The sequence below is a fragment of the Callorhinchus milii genome, unplaced genomic scaffold, assembly GCF_018977255.1.
Source record: "Callorhinchus milii isolate IMCB2004 unplaced genomic scaffold, IMCB_Cmil_1.0 Scaffold22, whole genome shotgun sequence".
In the NCBI taxonomy this organism is placed as follows: domain Eukaryota; kingdom Metazoa; phylum Chordata; class Chondrichthyes; order Chimaeriformes; family Callorhinchidae; genus Callorhinchus; species Callorhinchus milii.
In genome coordinates, this window is record NW_024704763.1 from 2,043,670 (window position 1) to 2,070,632 (window position 26,963).

Below are 26,963 nucleotides of genomic sequence, written 5' to 3' on the forward strand. Positions count from 1 at the left end.
GAGCTTCATTCACAAGATCAACCCTTCGTACAACTATTATTTTAAGAAAACAAACACTTAAACGTGATTGCATAATTTCTCACTGCACATTTTGTAATACTAGTTTGTTACTATTTCACAAACCCACACTTGGGATAAAATCATGAAAGAACCCTTTATTCAAAGTTTTATAAGCAAATCAGAGGAACAGAAACGATGGTAACATGCAGGATCTTCATACAATTCTACAACACAAGTGCAACATTTCAGAAGCACAAAATTCAATTAGCCATTTAATCTGGAAATTCCCCCTCCCCCAAAAGGCTGTACAAAAATGTCTGAACTGCACTAAATTTCTTTAAAGTTACAGAAATTTGCCCACCATTGTGCATACAAAGTGCATGAATGATACTTGGAAGCCGGGTACTTAGTACTCTAGAGTAAAGATGAAATCCTGGGTAACATAATCGCTGATCTCTCTTAAATACAGTTTTAGGGTTTTGCGTTCCACAGCATGTACTAAATGCCACACTGGGATCTTGTGGCTTACAGGTGCTCTGGGGATGTAACCAATGCAGAATGCATCCTTGTATGAAAGCAGAAGCATTATGAAGTTATCTGCAATGCTTGATCAGGCTATCAATGTGTTATTGTATTGTTACTTTTCATTGATATTTTAGAGGGGAAGAAGCTATTATTTCTCCCCCAATGTAATGTCCATTTTGAAAATACAAACTTTGCAATCACATTTCTTACGCCCAATAGTGAGCATTTCTAACTCTAAACGAGATATGGAAATCACCTAAAGAGAATAATAAACTTCAAGTCTGTCCATATTGTCATGTCCCAGTCTGACCCACACTTACAGTAAATTAAGGGGTCAATTTACTAACAACAATCAAATGCAAGGATTATTAGCAGTAAATCAAAGGGTTATACATTTCCATCGTATACTTAAAAAAATCTACAAAATTCACTTTCAAAAGTGATAGTGCAATATATTACTTCCTGTCTGCCTGCTATGTAGAGGATATTACAATTTCAAAACTTTTGCTATTTTAGAAAGTTTCACAAGAATAGCTAGTGACTGTATATCGCATGAATGAAAATCATATTAGAAAGCTTCAACATGTAGCATTTGATTATAATAGTGTAATATTTGTTACTATCATTTTGCGTTGCAGACAACGGGAGAGCCCACTTATTTTTTTTACTGAGCACAGAGTAAGTCCGGACGGAGCATGTCGCTACAGTTAAAGTTACACTTTAACACTATCCACACTCACTAACCCATCTGGAACGCGGTGCGGCATTGCGCTTCTCCAGTCAATGGGTTTCCTATACAACACACGGTCGGGATCGCCAGGGTATTGCTGCTAGATAGAGATCATGAGGTTTCAGCGGGTGAACGACTGAGCACTCCATACCTAGCCATAGGTAAGCAGATTGCTACGATCTGTGCTCATATGTACAGGAGTGGTATATATTAATGTATCTATACAGGATTATGAAACAAAAGGGGCTATGCAAACTATGGTTCTATTCAAGATATTTCAGATAAACTTCATTTACCATACCGGTTTGTTGATCCATATATTCTTGTGTGGGTTAGACAGTTGGGAGAGCACTGAAGACACGAGAGTAGATCAAGGCATGAGCCCACAAAGCACAGAGAATATGTACTATTTTCAGAGAATAACACTTCACTCTTGAGCAAAATGCAATATTATTGACGAGTTATACAAGGCAAAAAAGATGCAGCTACAGGATTTAACCAGTAAGATTTGTATACAGTTAATTTAAACAGAGCTGTTCTCAAATGCCACTTCACTTGACCTGAATGTATTACAGATTCCTGCTAGTATCCACATAGTCATTTGGATGATTTTACACTTTTTTTCTGTAAAGGATTAATTAATGAGCTGGTAGCAAGCCCCTTTCTCAAAAAGAAATAACTCAATTTGGTTCATAAAATCTTAAAAAGTACAAAATATACAAAATAATGTACAGAGGTAAATAAACTCCCCCCCCCCCACCAAGCATTTGCAATTATAAATCAAACAGATACTTATAATCTTTTTGAAACAAATATTAGTCGTATCACCTTCTATTTCACTGGACGTCAACCACTGGAAGTTCTCAAATTGATCAAGTAATGCACTTGTAAAACGAAAAGGCCATGGCATAGTGTACAACGTTTCTGTTATTGCCTCAGTCATTAATAAGATGCTTTCCACGGCCAATAAACCTTATCTCAATCACGTGGAGCAGTTACAAGCCATCTGCTACGAAGTGACGATTTTCATACCCTTCTGCAGGGTTGTTCAAATCCACTGGAAGCTCTTGCTCCTCATCATCTATCGTTGGGAAAACAAAACATCAATAGAATTAGCTGGTTAGACTCCAGCAATTACCCGAACGCACACTCTGAGGTCCTCAAACCTCGATTCCTGACAACCTGTGCCAAATACTTTCTGGAATTAGGTAAGTAGGCGGCGTCCCTCCAGGGAAAGAGTGCGCCTTCCATTTCAACAATCTATCTCTGGAATTGCCACGTGTAGGTGGAATGTATGGCATTCTCAGTTTGGTTTGGAGACTCTTAAGCACAGTGATGGGTTTCCGCGTGTGTCAAGACACCCAGCTGACGGGAAAAAAAAGAATTTGAGGGGAAGTATTAAAATCTTTCCTTTTACTAATTCATTAAGAATCTTAGGAGGCATAGATCAGGAGGTTAGACACAGACCAAGAGGTGTGATCCAAACAAGAATATTTAATTGCTGGAGGGAAATTGTCCTTGCTTTGATCCTGGGTACAGTACAGGGGTCTAAGACTTGAAGATGGATGAATCCTTGTACCATCTGCAAGACAGGCTGTAAGGACGTGCTACTACAAGCTCAAAAAGGCCATGGATGCACACAGGTCCCAAAGGACCAGCGAGTTTGACTTTCACACATAGGCAACGGTGAAAGCATTATACCCGTACATTTCCCGACTGACCTCCTACAAATAGAATCAATCAAAAAGGGCCTTGAGGTTATTGGGGAAACCAACGCAATAGGCAAAGTGGTCCAGAGGGCAGGCTAGTCTGAAGTTCAGACCATTCGACCTTACAGGAGTGGTATTTATTGCCAACTCTCCGTGAGGTCATGGGGATGGATTGGTTGCAAAATTCCTCAGGTTTCCCGGTTCTCAAGGCTGTGAACAAGGGCCACATGCAACTGAACGGAATGTGCTGCATCAAGCTTTTCAGTAAATGAAGTGACCGACCAGCCTTCTGTGCTCCCTTTGCTGTAAATCCACATCTTCGAATCCAACAAAACACTTTTCTTGGAACAAACAGGATGATACAATAATAATAATCCTTGCATTTATTATAGCACCTTATCATGTCATTGAGACTTCTCAAAGCGCTTCACAGAATATATTGTAAAGTGGATTAACTGTATATTTTGTGGGCAAAACGCAGCAGTCAATTGTGCACAGCAGTATCCCACAAACAATCATGGATTGAGTGACCAAATTATTATTATTTTATTTATTTGAAGAGATAATTAACCCTGGAAAGCAATCCATCAACCAACTAACAACTGGGCTCCTACTTACTGCTAGGTTAACAGAGATGTGTGGAGTAACATGACTTGCCTAAGGTTTCGCCCTGCCCAGGATTCAAACCTGGGTTCCCTCCCCTGTGAGGTGAGTCCTCTGACCAATATGCTACAGGACTCCACACAGTACAGGAGTTACGTCCAGTATTGAATTTGGGGCGATTCCATTTGTTAAGAACATTACAAGCAGAGAAGGACACTCTCCTGAATTAACTGACAGAATCCCATAACAGAAAAAAGATCCTTCAATGATGCAATAGTGGAAGCCCAAATAATAAATCACAGTCAGAGTTGATTATTTTAGTAGCTCTCCCATTTTTTTTTCTTAGCTCGGATATTCTATGACTTTATTCCAAACTAAATAGCTGGTACAATAAAAAGGACATTTCACCATATTCATAATGAATGTTACGTGGAAGCACATACACACAGAAACATACATAGAACAGCTACGATACTAGAATGTAGTCAGAGGTGTTGGAGATGGAAAGGTGAAGGAAGATGAGAATGAGGGGGTCACACTATGGGCTGCATGCAGGCAGTCAGCAGGCAAACCTGATCATGGGCAGGCTCACAATGCATGCAAAGAAGTAGATGGGACATGCAGACACAACTAAAGCTAAATCTGTGTTATCTGCATAATAATAATCCTTGCATTTGATATAGTGCCTGATCACATCTTCAAGACGTCTCATTGCACCATTCAGTAATTCACAACGAGCCTATTGGTGCTTAGGGGAAAACAAGGGGGTCTAAACCCAATATAGAACATTACAGCACATTTGGCCACACCAGTTCATGCTGCTATACCCCAAATGTTAAATAATCCTTGCAGTGGATATTGCACCTTATCACATCTTTGAGATGTCTCAAAGCGCTTCACAGAATATACTGCAAAAAGTGAATTGACTTGTATGTTTTGTGGGCGAATTGCGGCAGCCAATTAGGCACAGCAGCCTCCCACAAACGGTCATGGATTGAGTGGCCGAATTATGTTTTTTAAGCAAGACAATATCTGACGAACTCTAATACCATAAAGAGAAATACTAAATGTGAATAGGGAGACTCAGCCTGACTGAAAATCCACTGGACCTCACGGCTTGTGGGGGAGGGGACATAATCAGCAGATAACACTGTTCTCAGATTTAGCATGACTTTAGTGTGAAGGAAACAAGGCCCAAGCTCACCTTGCACATCTTCTTCCCCACCATCACCATCCTCTTCCTCATTGTAAGCCAACTCGGCCTGCTTGTCTGCCTCATACTCACCCACATTACCATCATCCCCATTATAATCTGCCACTTTAGAATCGTGCTGCGGATCAGCTGGGGACTCATTCTCATCAAAGAACTGGCCTGAGGAGTCGGCGCCAGAAGCGATTGAGAGAGAGAGAGAGAGAGAGAGAAAGAGAGAAAGCAGGAGAGAGAAAAAAAAGACAGAAATCCATATTGAATATGGAGAACAATAGAATTCAATTACTTTTAAAAGGAGGCACTCAACAGATTCTTGACTGTAGTGAATCTTTTCACTTCAACTTCCCTGAGATCTCAATCACAGTGACTAGTTTATCAGTCCCGCTGAACGTGGCACAAACACCAACATGTGGTGGATGCTTCCATTTGGGGTAGGGTAGGGGGAGGGAGTGGGGGGAAGAGAAGGAAGAGAAGATAATACTTTTTTTGAAACCAAGGCAGTAGCTTCCATTGTGAACATTACAACAACAAAATTACATTTGTAAAGCGCCTTTCACGTCGGGAGGAGGTCGCAAGGCACTGAACAGTCAGGGATCAGGACCCGAGCATGGCGGTGGTGGGTGGGGGGGTTGGGATGAGGGAGGGCAGAGGAGGTAGGAGAGCGGCTGAAGGCACGTCAAAAAGGAGAGTCTTGAGTCTTGAAGGAGGCAAGAGAGGGAGCAAGACGAAGGGATTGTGGGATGGAGTAGTTGGTGATCAGTTGATATTTGTGTCAAATTAAAATCATCCGTCTTAAAGGTTTGCAAATTGCTCTTAGTTAAAAGCAAAAGGTTTTCTTCTTCAATATTATCGATTTAGCTTCCACCTGCCTGGCAATTCGGGTGGATGTAAAGGGACTGCCTACTGCTACTGACAAAAGCCAAGTAGTGAAATTCCACTGAATCTGATCTCTGAACGAGCTGAAAACTTGAGTGTGAAGTCTGACAGACCAGATGGAAAGGAGCAACAGACCGCAGGAGTGAAATACAGATTAGCAGCCAGTAGAGGTCACCACAATTAAGCAGTTTGCTTTGATCGTCCAGCAACAAAGAATTCAAATCAACATAAAATTCAAGGGTCGACTCAACACGATTGTGCTGAATTCACAGTAAACGTGTAAACGTATAAATCCAGTTCTCGAAGCTGCATTTAGATTTTGAGCCCTGCTCCTGAACCTGCCACCTGAAGTTTGTCATCAGCTGCAATATAAACCTGGGTATTCTAGTGCAATTTTAAACCTGCGTCTTGCTACTCCATCCGGGATATAGCGACGTTCGTAAACAGTTACGTAATCACAGTTGATCGCATTTGTGAATTAGGTGCAATTATAGTACCCAGTCACCGCAAATTGCTCAAAAATTCCCTGCGCAAAAAAACTCCACAACGTACAAGGGAAAAGCAACAACTGCCCGTTCGGATTTACCAAATAAAAGTAGGCGTAAAATATGGAATGTCCCAAACGCGGGAGTTTCAAAGTGAACTAACAATGCAAGAGTAATTGTTCACATATTACACACCATAAACTACAAACAGTAGATTCGTGTCGGGAACAAAAACAGAAGTCGCTGGGAACACTCAGCAGGTCAGGCAGCATCTATGGAGAAAGGAAAGTGAGTCAACGTCTCGGGTCCACGACCCTTCGTCAGAATGTTTCGTGGACCCGAAACGTTGACTCACTTTCCTTTCTCCATAGACGCTGCCTGACCTGCTGAGTGTTCCCAACCACTTCTGTTTTTGTTTCAGATTTCCAGCATCTATTTGCGTTTCGTTTACATTCGTGTCGGGGGCTGATGTGTGATATTGACGTCCCCGAAGCCACTCTCTTCCTGCCTTGCTTCCTTCAAGGTACATCTATAGACCCTCCTCTTCAACTGGGTCTTCGGTCACCCTCTGACCCCTATCCTCCTTGCCCTCCCCCTCTCCTGATCCCAACCCACCCTGCTCGGGCCCACATCTGATCACATTCTTCAACAAAGCTTGGAGAACCTGGCTGGGGCTTTCTGATGTTGCACATCACCAGTGCAAAGTCCCACTCACACACAGGCTCACATACACAAACTGCACACATCAAAGCAACAGCCCATCATCTTGTGATCTGGACGTCAAATCAAATGGACGTGTGCAGTACGTATCTGGTGATTCAAGAGATTTCTTTTACGTGAAACGCATAAAAATGCTCGTTCACACCCAAGGGACTTTGACACTGAATTTGACCATCAACGGGGCAATCCTCCTGGTGATACTTCAACATGGCAGTGAAAACAGATCTCGCCCTGACCAGAAACAAGGTGATCCACTATAACTCAGGTGTTCTTCATTACACTGAAATAAACCAGTTACGCAGACAGCATTTAAGAACCATAGGCGGTTGAAAAGCAAACCTTTATACCTGGCTGGTGCTTAAAATGGTCTCCATGGTCATTTGCTTTGTCGTTGATGCCAATTCTACTCCGGTGACCTGGAGAATTTGACAAGCCGTGTGGGGGCACGAAACGCAGGGCTGGATTGGGCGGCGGCTGAACGACTGCCCCATTGCCCATGTGCTCCTCACGTTTCCCTTCGAGGTCTCTGGCTGCATTGAAACAATTCAGGAGAACGATCAGCCGACAGTTTACACTTACGTTGGCACCTTTCATGTCGGGAGGATGTCTCGAGGGGCTTTGTAAGGCTGACTGGGAGCCCGATTTGAGGGTGGAAGAGCTGAAGACTCGGGGAAGACGTGGGGAGGACAAGTTTACAGGGCTATGGGGAGAGAGCGAGGGAGCGGGATTGATTTGAATAACTCTTTTCAAAGCGCTGGCACAGACACGATGGGCCGAATGGCTTCCTTCTGTGATGTATAATTCTATGCAAAGTCTGCTCATTACAATGCTGGGAGGCATTTCTAATTGAAAAGCTAGAACTTAATATTCCAGGCAGGGGAGGACATGGTTTAAACTGTGCAGCAAAAAACATAGGATTGTTGGCATGGGCCATGTCATTTGGTTCTGTGGGCAGTGTCTCGTGGTGTGACTGGTTTTCCACAGTGAGGGATTGTCACTGATTGCTGAGTTGGTGGGTGGGTGGGGAAAAAGAGCATAGCAGAGGTCAGTGCAGTAAATGAGAGAATCATTAATCATTCCATCAGTGCCACAGCTGGGAAGCATCAGACTGAAGGAGCCCTCTGTTTGCTCTCAAATATTGACTTGATTAAACTGACCAGCAGAGTGAGTTTCGCAGCTTTATCTAACTGTCTGCTCGCAAATACCTCCCTGTCCACAGTCACCAAATGTGAGTGTCTACCTCACTGCACCACAAGCTGACAGTCTGCCCTGGAGAAACGATCCAGGAGAATTGGGTCCTTTGTAGCATTCTTCCACAAAATACACAGTGAATTCACTTTACAGTGTATCCTGTGAAGCGCTTTGAGACGTCTCAACTACGCGATAAGGTGCTGTATCAAACGCAAGGATTATTATTATTCTCTTTCATGCACTGAGCATTGCCAGAGGAAAGAGAAGGACAAAAAGGGTAAGAGAGGGCTTTAGGAAAATTAGGTACGCGTACGCATGCTCTTCACTCGCAGCGGATGAAGGTCAGGCTCTGTCACACATGATTTATTTACCTGGTTGAAGCCTCAAAGCTTCTCCAATTTCATCTGCTTTGACAGGGAGCTCTTCATTCTGCCCATCCACCAACTCCCTGTTCTCTAAAGAATCTGGCAAGTGCAGTTTTTGCTTGGATGTTTTCCCCATGATCCCCTGGTTGGCATGAAATCCAGCATGGTTTGGGGGGAGCTGCACACTGAGGCTCCTCTCAAAATGGTGGGCAGACTTAGCCTCGGGCTGTGGATTGTCCTCGGGGCCTCCAATAACCGCGACTATCCCATTCTCATCGTCATGAAAGTTTACTGCGTTTTTCTTGCGATCTGAAGCAAAGATTATTTTGGATAAATAAGAAATGTTCCTACAAGTTCATCTAAGGTTTCATAACAAAGAATTTTAGCTGCCACAATAGCAGAGAGTAACTGATCTGGAAGAAAATGTATGTAAACATGCATATAAGAGGATGCTGGATATACACTTGAGGGAGAAGGCAATAGAAGCGTATAGGAGGGAGGGAGTAAGCAGTTGGGTGGAGACTCAAGTGGAGTATAAAGTCTGGCATGGACTAGTTGGGCCAAATGGGCTGTGTTGTACATTCTATATAAAATATGCATTAACTTCCAATAGCTAATATTAATCATACAAGGAAACTAAAGCACTCAACCCATCCAGCCAATTCCCCCAGTTATCAGATCACAGCAGATCTTTGATCCCATTTGCCCACCTTTCCTGTATGCCCCTTCCTTTCCAAAGATAGCTTTTGATTCATTGCACATTCGGACACAACATTGTAAATGTACAGTCTCCCGTGTTTCAGAAGGGGCCCTCTCTCACTATTGCCGGTCATTCTTTTCCCCGATCTCAAAAATAAAAAAGGGGCGGATAAAAGGGTGGTGGATTCTCCAGCAAACAGCCTAAAGACGGCTAAACATCACACAACTCCTATAATTGTTACTGCGTTGACAAGGGAATTGATCGTCCATCTAATTGCCAGCAGAGGGGGCTCGAACAACAGTGCACATCTCTCAACTTCTTAGAAGGTCCAATATCTTTGGCATGGTTTCTGTCAGTGCTTTTCTCAGGTTTAGGTGAAAGGAAAATGACACAGCCTAGTCTGATAATCAACCACAATGATTTATTTCCTCACCGCACCCTCGCACAACACACGGCCACAATATTTATACTCGGAGGAGGAGAAAAATCCTTTCAACTAAGGGAACTTGGCTGCTAACAGTATGAAATTCAATTTGTTCCAATAATAATAATAATCCTTGCATTTGATATAGAGCTTTTCACGTCGGGAGGACGTCCCAAAGCGCTTCACAGAACACACTGTAAAGTGAATTGACTGTATATTTGTGGGCGAACGCGGCAGCCAATTGCGCACAGCAGAGTCCCACAAACAGTTGTAGATTGAAAATGACCAATTTTTTCAAATTTTTTTGAAATTGACCAATGAAGAGTTTGGGAAAACAAATCTATACTACGTAACTCAGGATGTAACAGTGCAAAGACATTCATTCCTTCCTCTCCTCGTCCCCATGTGCCACTTCTCTCTGCAGATCATGTAATGGCTTTAAAATTGACATGCAACTTTAAATTCAGTACAAGGAGTTTTTTTGTTTTTTCTGGTACTGACCAATAGAAGCGTCGATGGATTTGCCCAGATCATTATCCTCCATCTCAGGCATCCCGGCATCATCATCATCTGGTTTCCCCAAGTCTGCAAAAGGGAATTCAATGATAAAAATCAAACCATAGTTTCAAACCACATTTTAGCTGAAATTTATTTGCAGCAGCAGAAGGTATATTTGTGCTACAAGATGGATGCTGGTTTTCCACTATTTATTCCCAGCTCCAGCTCTGATTATCCCCAGAGCCAGGAAATAGGAGAGCCAGATGCCCAGCGAATCTCTCTCTATGCCTTTCTCAACAATGTGAAGAGCATCAATCTGATGAAGATATACAGGGGCCAGTTCCTGGATACCCTCATTTACCATTACTATGGCCGCTGCAGTTAATTTGCAACCAGCAAAGTCCCACAATGAGACGAGCAGACAATTCAGCAGGATTCTTAGATGAAATAGGGATGAGGAAGGGAAATGGTTTGAAATAGTGGCATGGGATCTCAATTAGTATGTGTGTATGTACACGTGTTGGGGGGTGGAAAAGAGAAGCTTGGGACGATAGATTCAGGGTCACCAAAAGGGCCAAGATTGCCCCGTGACTCATTTCACCATAGCCAACATACAGCCATTGGAGGCAAGAGAAACATTTGTGCCCAAATCTGTACCACAAAATATCGCGTCGGGCACAAATCACCCACGTTTTAATTACCTCAGAGTCTGCAGCTGTGACATACGCTCAGTTGACCTCGGCCAGACTCCCCGCACAATTGGTTTAACAGCTGACAGGTACGACTGTTACACTTGCTGAATCTTACGGCAAAAGGAACGTGATTTCGCCAACTTGAAATGGCAATGTATTGCATTATAGAAATTACTAGCGAGAATGTCTTTAGAAACCTTCCTTACTAGTATTTTTCTTCTCACTGTCCAGGTGAGGCAGCACTTTGTTCCCACCATCGTCGCCAGCTTTTGGCACCACCAGATCTCCGATCACCTTGTCTTTGACGTGTAGCCTGTCCACTGGCTGAGGGTTAGCTTCTTCCACCTGGTTTGCAGGCCATGGAGAATGTACAAGTATTAAAGTTAAAAAGGGCAACGCAAAAAAAAAAAACGCCATTCACAACAACAACTTACATTTGTAAAATGCCTTTCACATCGGGAGGACTTCTCAAGGCACTTGACAGTCAAGGATTTGCACCTGAACTGGGGGTTGGGATCAGGAGAGGGGGAGGGCAGGCAGGGTGAGGTAGGAGGCGGACCGAAGAGAAGAGTTTTGAAGGAGGCTAGGAAGGGACCGTGGCAGAGGAACTGTGGGATGGAGCTCCAAAGAGCGGAGGCAGAAAAGCCGAAGGCCCGACTGCTAATGTTGGGGCGGGTCAGGCGGTGGACATGGAGCAAGCTGAAGCCTGCTGAGCAGTGGGAGCGGACAGGTCAGTATGTAGTTAACTGGTCACAGAGGTAGGGAAGAGCAAAGCCGTGTGTAGGGCTTTGAAAGCAAGGACAGGGATTTTGTCTAGGGGGTGGGGAGCCAATGGAGCTGGGTGATAACTCTCCGACCAAGTTATCTCAACATTTCTTCTCCCCCAAAAATTGAAGCTAGCTAAAACACTGCCCTTCACGGCTTACCTGGTTTTGTTTCTCAACATCCAGTTGAAGCTTTGGAGGTTGTTCGTACAGTTTTCCTAAAGTCCTGAACTTCTCTTCCCATTGCTCTTTGAGCGCACTGATCTGTTGGCCACATTGCAGGCTGCAAGACAACGCAACATAGAGCAGTGCTCAGAATCATTCACCAAAATCAGCTTTACACATGATCTCCATCCTCCCACCACACCCAAAAAAAAGCACTATTTATTCAGGCCGAGGTAACTTTCCGGGTTACGGAAAACTAGACGCAACACACAATTTCATTCTCACTGCCCATCAACAACAACTTGCATTTATGTAGCACCCCTCACAGGGTAGCGTCCCAAAGAGTTTGATAGTGGCGGAGCCTGACACCGAGCCAATCATCCAGATAATCAAAGCTTATCGTGGCTTTGCAAAATCTAATTTGTATTAAACCTGCCTTTGCCCTGAAATAGTGAAAGTACACTGGGAAAGTCCTGGGTCGTGATCTGTCATAATCATTGTGTTTAATATAATAACTGCCTCCACATTAGCTACTGTAAGGCACGGATTCCTGCTTTTTGTTTGCTCGGGGTCTCTGGAGATGAGCGCCCGTCGCTAAGCAACGGCAGCATCAAGAGACAAACTAAAAGGTGTCAACACTTATGAGGCAACTCTTCGGCAGATGGTAGAATTAAGGAACGGATTTCTGCCAGAGACAATGACAGGTCTGTTGGGCGAAAGAGATTCAAATTGGAAGTTGACGGTGTAGCAGAGTGGACAGATGATCATTTTGAGATGACAAACTCCAAATCGTCAACTCCATGAAGCTGATGTGAATGACTGGATGCATGGCCCTTGCTTGCTTGGAAGTACAGTATATGCTGCTGACGTACCAGTCTCTACCAATGATCCTAAGCAGTTAATACAGCATTTTACTTGACTCTGATGCCTGGATTGCCATACGCTCAGTAATTGCATTGTTCTGCTCACTGTCGCTTCATTCAGAGCATCGCTCCTTTTCCCCTGAGACACCCAGACATCAGCCGCAATGACCTTGTGGATTCACGTCATCAGCAGGCACTTACAATTTATTTCGGGCATAATTTGTCCAGATTTATCCTATTGTACAAAAATTGCAAATCCGCCGGATAGCGAGTCGGTAACATGAGGGCAGAATTGAAAGATCATTACCGCAAAAAAAATAAAGAGAGGTTAGAATTTCTGCATGCACACACGCAGACACACGGACGCATGCATGCAGACAGGCACACAAGCACACACACACACACGCACAGCGTGGTTAGGAAACAGAACGCCCTGACAAAAATGGTGGTTGAAACAGAATCCCTAATGGGTTTTTACAAAAGGATTTGACAAAAATCTTCATCCACCTCCTGTTAAAGAAAGATGGTTTGTACTTTGTACTAGGCTGGGTGGGCATATTACCTCTCGTACTCCAGCTTCTTCTCCAGGGATGTGGTGTTCTTCCTGTACTCCTGTAGCTGATCTTCTTGCCTCATGAATGCCTGACGTAATTCAGCAAGCTGCTCTGTGCAAGACAGGAAAATACCTCGGCTGAGCTATAAAATTCACGGGCCTCGTTCAATAAGCAATATATTAAATCACTACGTTATAAGATATAATAAATATCTTGTAAAATGAAATAAACAGTCAATCCACTTTACAGTATATTCTGCGAAGCACTTCACGATGTCTCAATAATGTGATAAGGTGCTATTTCAAATGCAAGGATTATGATTATTATAATACGAGCAACATTGTTAATTGCCACACAAGGACTTAGTTGGCTTCAGGAAACCTCTGCATTATTTGGGGGGCGCGAGGAGTGGGGGGGAAGGACAGAGAGAAAGGAGAGGAAGGAAGACAAGCTAGTGAGTTTTGAATTGTGCAATTACATTAATGGATTCCATATTGCTATAAAACTTAATAGGAAGCTCAGTTCTCTCCTGCTGTCAGGTATCACTCTCTAAGTGAACAATATTGTGCTTTTTGAAATGTTGCACTGATGTTTTGTGCCTCTATCAGCAGCTCTGATATCTCAACACTTTGAAATGGTCTTTAATGGGCAAAGAGAGTCAAGCCCTTCACTTAACTTATGATATTCCTAGCATTCTTCTCCCTTTGACCTGAAGAGACCATCGTGATTGTGTACAAACAGTGTTAACAAGTAGTGAGATTGCGTTCAAGGCAGAGAACCCGTTTGACAGCAAAGAGCTGAAGGTTTTGTTGACCGCTGGGCAATCTGCCGTGATTCTTACCTTGCAATCGATGAATCAAAGACAGCTGTTCAGTTATATTATTTTGATGTTTTATCTTGTGGAGCAAGGGGGAAAGAGAAACACAAGTTAGAATGAGACCTTTCGCTGCAGATAATTTTGACGTGTTTAAAGGACGATGCCATTCCTCCACCCAATTCCCCAACGCAAATTTGAAGTTCTCCAAAATTTTGACATTTGCAGAGAGACTCTGCAAACGTCAAAGAGCATTTTGAGACATTGACGTTATAGGTGCTGTAATAAATGTGAGAATTATTTTACCAATTCAACATCTCTCAAGCATCAAAAGGAGATAAACAAAATAGCCCTTTACACTTTCCAGTTTCTCTTTTAATGCAATGTAAGATCGAGTCCAGAGATGGAAATACATCTTTTCTAGATTAGGTGGAGAGTACTTGAAACTGGGCTGAATAACAAGCCTATTGCAGGTCTGCATGTATTAGACCTTTTGAAAACCCTTGGGCGCCCCCGGGAAAAGGCAGTCTGGGTTTCCCGAAGAATCTTTATTTCTCCATTACGCTGTCAAATTGAATGAAATGTTGACAGATCTGCAACACTTGCTATTTGGCTACAAGTAGCTTAAATCCCAGCTATCGAGTCAAGCAAGAAAAGCTGAAGCCAGAGAGCAGTAACAAACACTGAACAGCTGAGGACATCGAGGAGAATAAACCCATCAAAGTGTCAGCTTGGCATTCAGCAGCGCAGCTGAAGCTCCCATCTCAGCGTGGATCAATATTGTTATTACCTAAACTGAACATTACAGAGGAGTTTGGAAGAAGGAGGGAAAAAATGCTACTTAATGTTTTCGGGAACATTCAATGTTAAGTCACTCACTTTGATAAATGGAAAAAATATCGAGAACTTGTTTACAGAATTGAATTCAATGCCCCTATATTCAATCAGCTTGGCTCTAAAGACTCATTTTTCAAGCTTACTGAACGACACTGCAGTAACATGATGAACTGAATGCTCACTGCGAAAATAAACCAAGCATTATGAATATCACTACCACTTGCCTAATTCCTCCGCAAGATCCTGTTTACATATTTTCAGTCTGAACAGCAGTGAAATAGCTGCATAAGAGTAGGCTGCAATTTGAGATATGAAGCCAGATTAGGTGAATCTGCCCAACAAATGAACCTCAAAATAAGCGTGTGTGTGTCTGGTGTGTGCGTGTGTGTGTGTGTGTGGGGGGGGGGGGGGGGGGGGATGGAGTTGGGTGCGGGGGAATAGGAATTAGTCAATTATTTTCCATTAGGATTCTGCAAGAACAAAAATCGCCAAACAGAAAGGTGTTCTGAGATAAATGAATTCGCAATGAGGTGTTGAAAGCATGACAGTACGCATATACAGTACAGATTTCTAGAACGCCTTTCACATTGGGAAGGCATCTCAAAACGCTTGCAATCTGTTGAAGAGGTTTGGTAACAAATACAACCACCTCGCCCTGAACATATCTTAGGAGAATGCAGTGCGGTGAGTTAGTACCTGGGCTCTGGGACTTCAAATTATTCCAGTCATTGCAAGTTAGCAGGGCTCTCTCGCTAGCTGGCTGCAACTGACCTACGACAAGGGAGGTTGGGCACATGTCTGCAGCACCAACCTAAGTTGGCACTAATTGGCCATTTCCAGATAGACGACAGAAGTCAATGCCGGGATATCTTCTAAGATTGCAGAGGCAGCCTCACATTCACTAGAACTGGCCGGGGAATTCTCGAGGCAGGCACTCACGAGGTGCCTGGAATGGGGAAAAAGCATTCCGTTTAAACCACACCAACAACATTTCGCATGAGCAACACACAATTCATCGTTCGGGTGGGGGGGGGGGGGGGGGAGGGGAAGAAAAGGGAGGCAGCAAAACCACTTAGCAATTTATGACGTGTAATTGAGAGCATCCTCAGAGCACTGCGCAGAAATTCCCTCGAGCAGGTTGTGTGCATGAAGCAGGTGAGAAACCGTAAGAGAGTCATCTCGAACTCATAAAAGATTGTGAAAATTAATTGAAGTGCGCTCACTGTGCCGCCAAAGTGCGTAATAGTATCTTATGAGACCACCCCCCCAGCACATACCCTTGTGGTTTGAAAAGGACACAATGCGGAAAAAGCAGCACCGAGGTACCCGGCCTTTTAATGATACATTGCTTCTGAATGCAATGAAATCAGTTTACACCGAGCAACACTCTCTGCTGCCTGGTCAGCAGCCAAAAGGATATATAGCATAATTGACTGCATAATTCCACCCACAAAATAGTCAATTCCCTTTACAGTATATTCTCGAAGCACTTTGAGACGTCTCGAAGACGTGGTGAGGCGCCTCATCAAATGCAGGGATTATTATTATTATTATAAAGATTTGGAAACCAATTTACTGCCTAATTCAGCACGTCCTTTACAGTGCCTCTTGCTACGGCCGCAGCACGATTTACAGCAAAACTTGTCAGATCGCGTCCCCGTTTCCTTGTTATTTCGGGCCGTGGTAGATGTCACAATTCAGCTTCCAATTTGCAAAATGGAAACTGCTTTCCTCTGGTTGTAATAAACTTGCTTGAGCAGGATTAGATCAGAACCCCCTCCCCCCAGAGGTTACCCTAGACTGGCCTGACCCCGACCGTGACTTATCACCCAGGCTAACGAGCGTTAATACAGCAATTCCGTCCTGGGTATCAGCAGCGAGCTACGGTAATCTGCAGCTGAGCACACAGCCAATTTCAGCAGCAGCTGCTCACTCAATAGGGACCGTTCAAGTGAAAGCAGGAGGACTTTCTACCCAGTAGCAGAAAACCGAAAGGACAACATTCCTTACTACAGCTGCTAAAAACCCACACCCCCAAAAAACAGACCGAGATGATACAATACCAAATTACCAAATGACACTGATGTCTTGCTGTCACCGCTGAAGCTCCAGGGCAACTACTCTCCCACAAACTGTTTCTTGCCATTAGAAACTGATGGCGACCGAAATCCAAACAAACAAATAAGAGGCAAGACAGGCCAAGGCTGCCCTGAATGGTGACTCTCCGCTGCACTGGGGAATTGGAAGGGCTCCAGGTGCATTTAATCTAAAACTAAATCGATACAAAATGTACTTTCAATTCCGATCACTCTCCAGCGATCTCGGCTGGAATGTGTACGTGTGGTGTTGTGTGCTCGCTGAGAACAGGATGGGACTTGGCCTGTGAGACATCCCTCTCCAGCACACAGTCTTAGCTCACAGGAGAGTAGCCTTGCCAGCAAGGGGTCAGCCTCTGTCCGGCAAAAGGGAAAAATTTGAGGAAAGAAAAACACATATATATAATCTATAATATATAAAAAAATGATTTACCAAGGAAAGGTCAAATTGAACCAGACTTTTTCAAAAGTTAATAATAATAATCCTGACATTTGATATAGTGCCCTATCACACAGTTGAGACATCTCAAAGCGCCAAATACTCTAAAGTGTATATTTTGTGGGCGATACTACTGATGTGTTGGCAAAGACACTCTTGTTTATTTTCCAGGAAATTCAGTTTGAAATTCTCAAAAATAAAATCAATGTGACTCCTTGTACAGAAAGATACATGTTTATTTTTTCTTGGCTCAGAAACAATTGTGCAAATAAGCAAGAACCATTGGTGCTGGGTCAGTTGCAAAAAAAAAAAAGGCTACACTCCAGCCTTGCATTATGTACTAATGATTGAGTGAGCAATTCAATAGCAGCCGAACGAAATCCAGTGCTTCAAAGGTTAATCAAATCAATTGCTTTCACACCGTTCTCAGTTCAGCAATTGTGCCTTAAAACTAACACAGCTTCAGATGCACTGAAAGCACTTGTGCAGTTACATTAAAGCAGCACAAGCAATGACAGTCTATTACTGAGAGGCTCATGACATGGCCCCATCTTAAGAAACAGGGCACGTTGCACTGTCAGTGCTGTACCAAGTTCTTTCATTACCTAATACGTTTCTTTGCTATTTAACTGTCATGGCAGGAAAAGGCTCCAATAATGCGACAATGCATTATTCTACAAAGAAGCTGGCTCAGGTTGCACTTTTCCACACAGCGCTTTGTTTCGTGACGAGAAACGTCAACTATTTCCTTCCAGAGCCAGTGTTGAATTTGCAAAAGTAGCTCAGTGGTGCATTGCCCGAGACTGTAAAGAGCTGAGCAAGGTGGTATCTTCTCCCAGCTTCCAACCTCAGTATGTTCTCAATTTCTGGCCCAACTGTCTGGGCACAATCAGGAAGGAAGTGAACCCACCTCAAGCACTGCTGAAATTGCAGCACACCATAAGCCTATGCTGGAGCAAACTTTTCCACTTCTTGAATCTCAAAGTCCTGTTGCCCTCATGTTTTTTTCTTACAGTGCACTCACCGACCAATAACTAAAACATGTGGAAAAATGATAATTGTCCTTTATTTAGAAGCACTTAATTGTATTCAGTACAAGTGTTCAACTGTATTGAGACATCCAGAGGATCAATGTGTGGGGTGTGTGTGGGGTGTGTGTGTGAGCGCCATCATTTTCATGGCAGATAATGATCTGTCGCTACGTTTGATGCCATATCTTCCGTAACGCGGATGGAGTGAGGAGGCCAAATGTATTCCTGACAACTTGTTCCAGCTCCTCCATATCTCTGTTTGGTAATAAGGGGGTAACAGGACTTTGTGGACACCCTGTGGACTTACTAGTCTCTCACTCTGATTCAGAATGCATGTACTACCCGAGGGTCTGGATGATTTGCAGTCTGTCCGCTCGTGCACAAGCAGTGATATCTGGGGGCGGTGAGAAGGTAGCAGCACAGTAAATAAATTTTTAAAAAAACGCAGTCGCAGGAGGGGGAGAAGCGGGCAAGTAAATAGCCACAGCGTTTAAAAAAATATTTGTCAGTATTCCCACAAGACCTTCATTTATAGAATAAAAATCTGAGGTAAAAGGAACATTTAGTAATGGGCAAAACCAGCAGGAATTAATGGATAGTGAAAGCCTGTGCAAGTACCACTTGAGCTTATACACTATTGGCTCTGCTGACTTGCTGCTTGGTTTGCCTCCATTTGTTAACCATTGCACGAATATTCCGATCCATTTTACGAGCTAATGAAAGCACTGAGTGCATTTTAATCTACGATAAGAGACAAAGTGCAACATTCAAGCCCCAATGTAATTGTTACTCTCAAACACTCAGCTTACCTTCTCGTCTAAGCATTTCTTCACTAAGTTGTCTTTCGTTTGCAGCTGGCTGCCCAGGTTGTGAAACTCATCCTCTTTCTCGTCGATCTGCCTCCTGTGACTGTCCACCTGTCCCATGAGCTCAGAGTTCCTCTTTTCCAGGCGGCTTTTGGCTGTCTCGGTCTTCTTCACCTGCAGGAACAGACAGACGGGAGTTACTACACAATTCGGGAGGATTTGCGATAGAAACTAATGGGATGAAGAATTCAAACAGTCACTGGGAGTGGAAACATCTATTCCACAGATCCCCGTTATTGAGTATTCAGCTCATACGTTTTTTTTGTAATAAAATATTAAAGGAAGTGAATCAATTATGCAAATAAACTGTAGTCTGTCCACATTAGCACACTTTAATCTTCCTTTTTATGCCCTTGTGATTGATGCCAGACAACCAATTACTGTATATGTAAAAGTTCAAAAATACATGTTTCACAATTTTCCCATTTTCAAGACATTACTGCGCATGTATTCCATGTATTGAAAATAAGTCAAGCTTAAAGCCAGAGTGAGGATCTATTGACAGGAAATACTGAAATATCCAGCAATTACTTATTCAGCCTGTCCAGGAAGTCAATCCTAAGCTAGAAACGGGTCAGATTCGTGTTGGTACAACCTTTGTCCACCTTAAGTGAAATGTAGCAAAGCTGTCCCAAAGCTGTCCAAGCAGATGGAAGGTATTATTTTTAAATATAAATATATACATATATAGAGCAAAGATTATCAAAAGCAAAATCTCCCATCATTAACGAAAGCCACTGAAGGAAGTGATCCCAATCGGTTCAACTGACTGGTGGAGAATCAATGAACCTCAGGCTCAGATGGAGCTAAGAAGGGATTTTCGAGCCAAATAACATTTGGCTGTTCCACGCAACAATAAAGTGATAAAAATACTTTTAACAAAGACGACTGCATATTTACGCTGATGATTCTGACATAAAGAAAGGAAGAACCTTCACTGCTTGTGAGCCAAGATTAATTGGGGCTCTCAGATCCACTGGATATTCTGCTTTCTCAAGCAGCGAACATTGAAACCAGCAGAAGCAGCTATTTAAAAAAAAATCCTTACTCTATAATTCAAGAGATTCCAAAACATTCCCAACTGCTGCCTACGTCGAAGGATTTCTATAACAGGTCAATGTTCTTACACCCCCACAATGTGCCGCCTTTCTATTTTTGCACAGCTGTCAATGCCTCCAGAAGCAGTTACCCACCACGATGGGTCTTCGTTCTACCTCTGGAAGCAACAGCACTGGTGCAGCAAGGTAAACAGAGCAGTCAGCCCATCCACACAAGCCAGCAACGATGACTTAGTTTAGCTGGTCTGGATCTCAATAATCCTTGCATTTGATATAGAGCCTTATCACACCTTCGAGATGTTTCAAAGTGCTTCACAGAACATACTGCAAGGTGATTTTTTGTGGGACATTGCTGTGCGCAATTGGCTGCCGCGTTCGCCCACAAATATACAGTCAATTCACTTTACAGTGTGATCTGTGAAGCGCTTTGGGACGTCCTCCCGACGTGAAAAGCGCTATATCAAATGCGAGGATTATTATTATTATTATTTGACTGTATATTTTGTGGGCAAAACGTGGTTCTGATAAAACACGGTCCGATTTACAACAGTCTGATAAATCACAATGTGAAACTCGCTGCTGGACGCTGTAGCTTTTGAAGCAAAAAGCATCAATGTATTTAAGAGGAAATGTGGTGTGTGGACAAGGAGAAAGCAACAGGATGGGTAGGATTTGTGCGGAGTATAAACATTGGCACAGACCCACCAGTATGGCTGAATACCACATCATGTTACATAATTCTGTGTAATACCTGCAGATCAGAAGCAAAACCAAATTGGTTTTTGAAATTAAAAAAAACGCAGTATGTTACTTTGCTTTTGTATGTTCATTAGGGTGGAACAGCTCATTACACCCCAAACATTTGTGCAATTTTAATTAAATTATATGGATCGGTATGATACATAGAATATAAAGCTGGCAGATAACCTGGAGAAATTTTACAGCAGCTACAACAGTGCTGAACCGTTCAAGCTGGTGCATCTGAAACCTGGTATTTACAACAGTCTTGTGTCCTTTATTCTACATGCAGAGACTGAAAACGAATTGATGATCTTTAGCCTACACATGAGAATTAATATTTATTGTATCATGAGTGCTATTATTCCCACATGCAGTTAACGGTCTCATACTTTCAGCCGTTCAGCACATCGTTCAGTAAAGATTCTCACATTGATATGCCAGCACTCGGGCATATCAAGGTCAGGACAGGGCTTAGCTCACTTTCTTTGGCTTTGAACCAGAAAGGAAACCAGTGCTGGACAGATGACTAGCTTCTTCATTTACCATGCTAACGCACTGTCCTCCTGATCTCACCAGGACTGTACCTTTACGGAACTCGGGCACGATTGATCCCTGTAAACTCAGAGCTAGACAGATGCTCACCATTCGCCAGGCAGCATCACTCCATTCAACAAATCCATAGAATTTACACCGAGAAAGGAAAAGTTATTAAAGTGGTTAGGTAGCGTGGCTATGTTTAATCAGTGCTCCTGAGTTCTCAGCACTCACGGTAAAGGTAAGCTTACTAGACTAAACGTTAAAGATCAGACCATGACAGCTGGGCTAAGCTGCTCATATTCATTGCACTGCACTCAAGCCACAGCAGAAGATAAATTGTTCAGGCTTTTAATTTTGCCTCATCTTTCAGCTTCTGCCCCCATTCCTTACTTTGGAATTCTACACAAAAAAACTTCCCCCCTCCCCGTTCCTTGATAATGTCAACCCTGTACGCCAACAGAAATTCAACCTTTGATGTTGCTGACCTTTCTCTCTTCCAACTCCTTTCGACATCTCTTCATATTACTCCACAGATGCCGTGGTGAAATGTAGCTATAAACCGATCAGGGAAGAATAATACATTGTGTAATCTCAGCACCTGTGCTAACAAATTAATCTCGCACTAAAAATTCCTACATTAATAAGATTATGATGTACTTGTTGAAACTGCGGAGCAGCGGTTTGTACTATGTCAGAATCCTGAACCTGCTCAGCAACTAACCAGAGAACCTGCACTTATACAGCACTTTCCACGTTGGAAAATGCTTCAATGTGCTTTATAGGAATGGTGTGAATCACCGAGGTGTGAAGAGGAGGGAGTGAAAGTAGGAAGGTGACCGAAAGCGTAGTCAAAGTATAGGTATCAGGAGTGTTTGCAAATCAGGGAGAGAGGGTGGAAGGTGAAGGGATTTGGGGAAGCAGTTCTAGAGAGGGCTGAAAATGTGGTTACTGAGCAGAAATTGAGCATAATAATAATATTGATCCTTGCATTTGATAAAGCACCTTATCACGTCATTGAGGCGTCTCAAAGGATACATTATAAAGTGGAGAGGTTGCATATTTTGGGGAGGAAAACGCCCATCATTCCAAACCACAAAAACATCTCCATCCAGTGCAGAAAACTGACCTGTCGTAATGTGGTGGCCCTGTCTAGGAACCATGCAGCTGAAGGCTTTGCCAAGCTTGTCCAGAAACCATCGGTGCAAACGTGGCAGTCAGCTAACACAGAACTAATATGCTTGATCAAAGGACAACAGTGCAACTGTCAAGTAGACAAATATTGCGGGCTTCATTTGAATTGAATTCAAATACATGAATGATAAAGTTGCAGGGCAGGGTATGCAAACCATAAAGGAAGGCTTACAAAATCTGTTGCGCAACAAAAAAGGACGTGAACTGTCAATGCACAATGACTTAGGCCAACCCCCTCACGCATTTCATGCTGAGCTTTGCTGCTCACCAGGAACCTTGCAGGAAGTTCCTGGTATGATTCGCCCCAGTTAATTTACAGTATATTTTGTGAAGAGCTTTGAGACGTCTCAACAACGTGATAAGACGCGATATCAAATGCAAGGATTATTATTATTATTTGCCATCACCCGAACAACGACAGCTCAAACCTGCACTTGTCTGATATCAAATGATCAACTAGTAACTATCCTCCTTGTGGGGGGGGGGGGGGGGGGGGGGGGGGAGTCAGCTGGGTCTCCTTGGAGCTGAACTGGCTGATGACAGAACACCCAGCCTGGCTCATTGGCAGGGCTTGGGAGTACCAAAATGGGAGCAGGGTTCTTCCCACTCAGCTCCTGTGAAAGGCGCTATACAAATATAATTTTTTTGTTGTTGTTGTTAAGCCTGCAAGCCAAAGCCCTAACGGGTGGTGATAAGGCCTTCGAGCACCATGATGAGTTTGTGCATGCATCACGCAGCCTGGCTGAGCAAAGAAAAACACATGTAACCGATTAGGTCTTCTGTGTTCAATAATAACCCTTGCATTTGGTAAAACGTCTTACCACGAGGTTGAGAAGTCTCAAAGCGCTTCAAAAAAATATATTATAAAGTGAATTGACTGTGTAATTTGTGGGCGAAGCTCAGCAGCCAATTGAGCACAGCAGTATCCCACAAACAGTCGTGGATTGCATATTTTTATTATTTTTATTGTCTTGTTGGATGGATTATTACCCCTGGAAAGCCATCCGCCAATCGACTAACAAGAGTTTCCTACTTACTGCTAGGTAAACAGAGGCGTGTGTGTGGAGTAAGGAAACTTGCCTAAGGTTTCAATGCAAAGAAACCTATTATTTTGGGCTGTCTGAATGTATTTCAGGTCTCACACATAGTGGGTTATTTTTTCTCTTGGAAGTTCTGACCTATAAGTGCTTGTTAAGTGTCCTATACTTCCATCTCGTATGAAGATTTTGAGTGGCAAAAAAATAAAAGTATACATATTGAAGCTCTGCTGAAATATCAAAAATACAGAATTCTCCACACAACAATACACAGTATTTGAACTGCAACATATTGATGGCAAGATGCTAGATTGTCAGGAGCTCTGAAAAACAATTATATTCTGTGCATGCAGCACAGAAGGAGGCCATTTGGTTGAAACACCTGTGCTTCTGCAAGCTCCCCTCTGCTCTAATGCCAGAACTTACAATGCTGAATACAAATTTACATTTATATAGAACCTTTCAAGTCAAGAGGACGTCCACAGAACTGAAATATTTTTCCAATTTCCTTGTAAATGCAGATAGTATAGATGTACTTACGAAAGTTACACACATGAGGGAGAGGGGAATAGAACGGTGGGGGAAGCGAGAAAGGAGTGGGTAAAGAATCGTATGGTTTATAAACATCGGCACGAACTGGTTGGGCCGTATTTGTGTCTTGGGATCCTTAACATCCACCTGAACACCAGACGTGATCTCGATTTAATATCATATCTGACGGTCGGTATCTCTGATAAGTTTCTCTCTGTGTATATACAGTATACCCTCACTGTACAGTATAGCCCCTATGAACTGTACACCCTTGCTTGCTGTGCATGTCTAGAGTAGTCTGCCTCGCTATGTGTGCATGTACAGTATACCTTCTCTTGCTATGTACATGAACAGTATACCAGTGTGCATATAGTATTATCCTTTTTGCTGATGTACACTATACCCTGTGTGTACATGTACAGCATCCTCTGGTTCTGATGTACAGTATGCCCTGTGAGAACATGTGTGTACATGTACAGTATACCTCTCTCTGGCATACAGTATACTCTGTGTGTTAACATGTATAATATATCCTCTATCTGATGTACAATATACCCTGTGTGTATGTGGTGTACACATACATTATATTTTCTCTCTGACATGCAGTATACACCTGTGTGTACATGCAGAGTATACCCTCTCTCTGACATACAGTAGTCCTGTGTTTGTACATGTACAGTATACCTTCTCTCTGACATACAGTGTAGCCCTGTGTTTACAGCGCAGCCCTGTGTGTGTGTGTACAGTACAGCCCTGCGTGTGTACAGTACATATAGCCTACAGTACATATAGCCCTGTGTGTGTGTGTACAGTACAGCCCTGTGTGTGTACAGTACAGCCGTGTGTGTGTGTGTGTACAGTACAGCCCTGTGTGTGTGTGTGTGTGTACAGTACAGCCCTGTGTGTGTGTGTGTACAGCACAGCCCTGTGTGCGTGTGTGTACAGCACAGCCCTGTGTGTGCGTGTGTGTGTACAGCCCTGTGTGTGTGTACAGCCCTGTGTGTGTGTGTGTGTGTATAGCCCTGTGTGTGTGTGTGTGTGTGTGTGTACCTGTGTGTGTGTGTGTGTGAGTGTGTACCTGTGTGTGTGTGTGTGTGTGCACCTGTGTGTGTGAGTGTGTACTTGTGTGTGTGTGTGTGAGTGTGTACCTGTGAGTGTGTGTGTGTGTGAGTGTGTACCTGTGAGTGTGTGTGTGTGTGTGTGTGAGTGTGTACCTGTGAGTGTGTGTGTGTGTGTGTGAGTGTGTACCTGTGTGTGTGAGTGTGTACCTGTGAGTGTGTGTGTGTGTGTGAGTGTGTACCTGTGAGTGTGTGTGTGTGTGTGTGTGTACCTGTGTGTGTGTGTGTGTGTGTGTGAGTGTGTACCTGTGTGTGTGTGTGTGAGTGTGTGTGTACCTGTGTGTGTGTGAGTGTGTACCTGGGTGTGTGTGAGTGTGTGAGTGTGTACCTGTGTGTGAGTGTGTACCTGTGTGTGTGTGAGTGTGTACCTGTGAGTGTGTGTGAGTGTGAGTGTGTACCTGGGTGTGCAGCTCGGCCAGCTCCTGCTGGAGGCTGCTGTGTTTGGCGGAGATGACCCAGTAGTTGAAGCTCAAGACGCCGATCAGCAGCAGGAGGCCGACGGCCAGGAAGGAGGGGACGCGGCCTCCCCGCCGGCTGTTCCCGAACATCATCCCGGGACCTCGCGTGTGAGGGGGGAGAGGGGAGAGAGGGGGGGAGAGGAGAGAGGGACAGCCCGAGCCCCTCAGGGACAGACAGGGCCCGGGGGAGGCCGGCGGAGCGAGGGGGCGGGGGGGGTCGGGCTCGAGGCCCCGGCTCTTCACGGAGACTCGGCCGCCTCCCGGCAGGTGGGCATCGCCCGGCACCCGGCGCCCGCTCGTCACCCACCAGGACGGAGGAGGTGAGGAAGGGAGAGGGGGGGGGAAACCGACCGACCCTCCCTCCCTCTCTCTCTCTCTCTCGCCCGCACTCACTCACTCACACCGCCCGCGGCCTCCAACCGCCGCCGCGACCGTTAGAATTGTCTCGTGTATTTCGCCCCCGCCCGACCGCGCCGCTCTTCCCCCTCCGAGCCGACCGCCTCCGCGGGATTTACTGGCGCCGCGCACGCGTAGACGAGAGGGAAGGAGGAAATTTTCCTTCTCGTCGCCGCCCGACCCGACCCGTCCGCCCCGCGCTGACTGACTGACTGACTGACTGCCTGACTTGACGTGACTGACTCCGCTGAGCCTGAACCGATGAATGGGACCCCGGGAGCGAAGGGGGGGGGGGAGGGGAGGGAGCGCACCCTACCCTGCTAACCAGGGCGGGGCCCTTGTGACGTCGCGCGCACCGACCGACCAATCGCAGCGCGCGGCGCCCGCTCCCTATTGGTCCGCCTCGGGGCTGACGGACGTCACAGTCGCAGTCAAGTTCAGGTGAGAGCGCAATGACGTGTGGAGGGTGGGTGGGGCGAGGAGGAGGGGGGGGCGGAGTGAGTGAGTGAGTGACAGGTGCGCACTACTTCCGCACTCGTAGGACGTGTTTAAAGGGGCAGCGAATGCATCCTTATCCGCAAGGATGTGACCCTATTAATCACTCACCTACCACCCCCTGTCCTTGCACTGTTGATCCATTGCTGCTGCAGGAGCCTGGCTGGCAGCGTTCACCTCGCGCAGGTGCACCGCTGAGCTTCACCTGTGCGTGCGTGTAATGCGAATTACAGCAAATAATAAT

At 44.3% G+C, this 26,963-nt stretch overlaps 1 protein-coding gene across 2 annotated transcripts; it reads right to left on the minus strand.

Annotated features, from left to right (window-relative positions):
* Nucleotides 1-140: 140 nt before the first annotated feature.
* golm2 (golgi membrane protein 2) lies at nt 141-25,979 on the minus strand. 2 transcript variants are annotated; one of them, XM_007905304.2, is made up of 11 exons: nt 25,769-25,979; nt 19,101-19,271; nt 13,916-13,970; nt 13,083-13,185; nt 11,655-11,775; nt 10,935-11,073; nt 10,040-10,123; nt 8,421-8,723; nt 7,206-7,388; nt 4,772-4,939; nt 141-2,336 (listed from the first exon to the last, which is right to left on the minus strand). In XM_007905304.2, exons 1-11 carry the CDS (start codon nt 25,919-25,921, stop codon nt 2,251-2,253), a joined length of 1,566 nt encoding a protein of 521 aa, XP_007903495.1. In that variant the 5' UTR covers nt 25,922-25,979; the 3' UTR covers nt 141-2,250. The 2 variants fall into 2 exon arrangements, with proteins under 2 accessions (XP_007903495.1, XP_007903503.1); XM_007905312.2 differs by lacking the exon at nt 4,772-4,939 and having other exon boundaries at nt 25,769-25,978.
* Nucleotides 25,980-26,963: the final 984 nt, after the last annotated feature.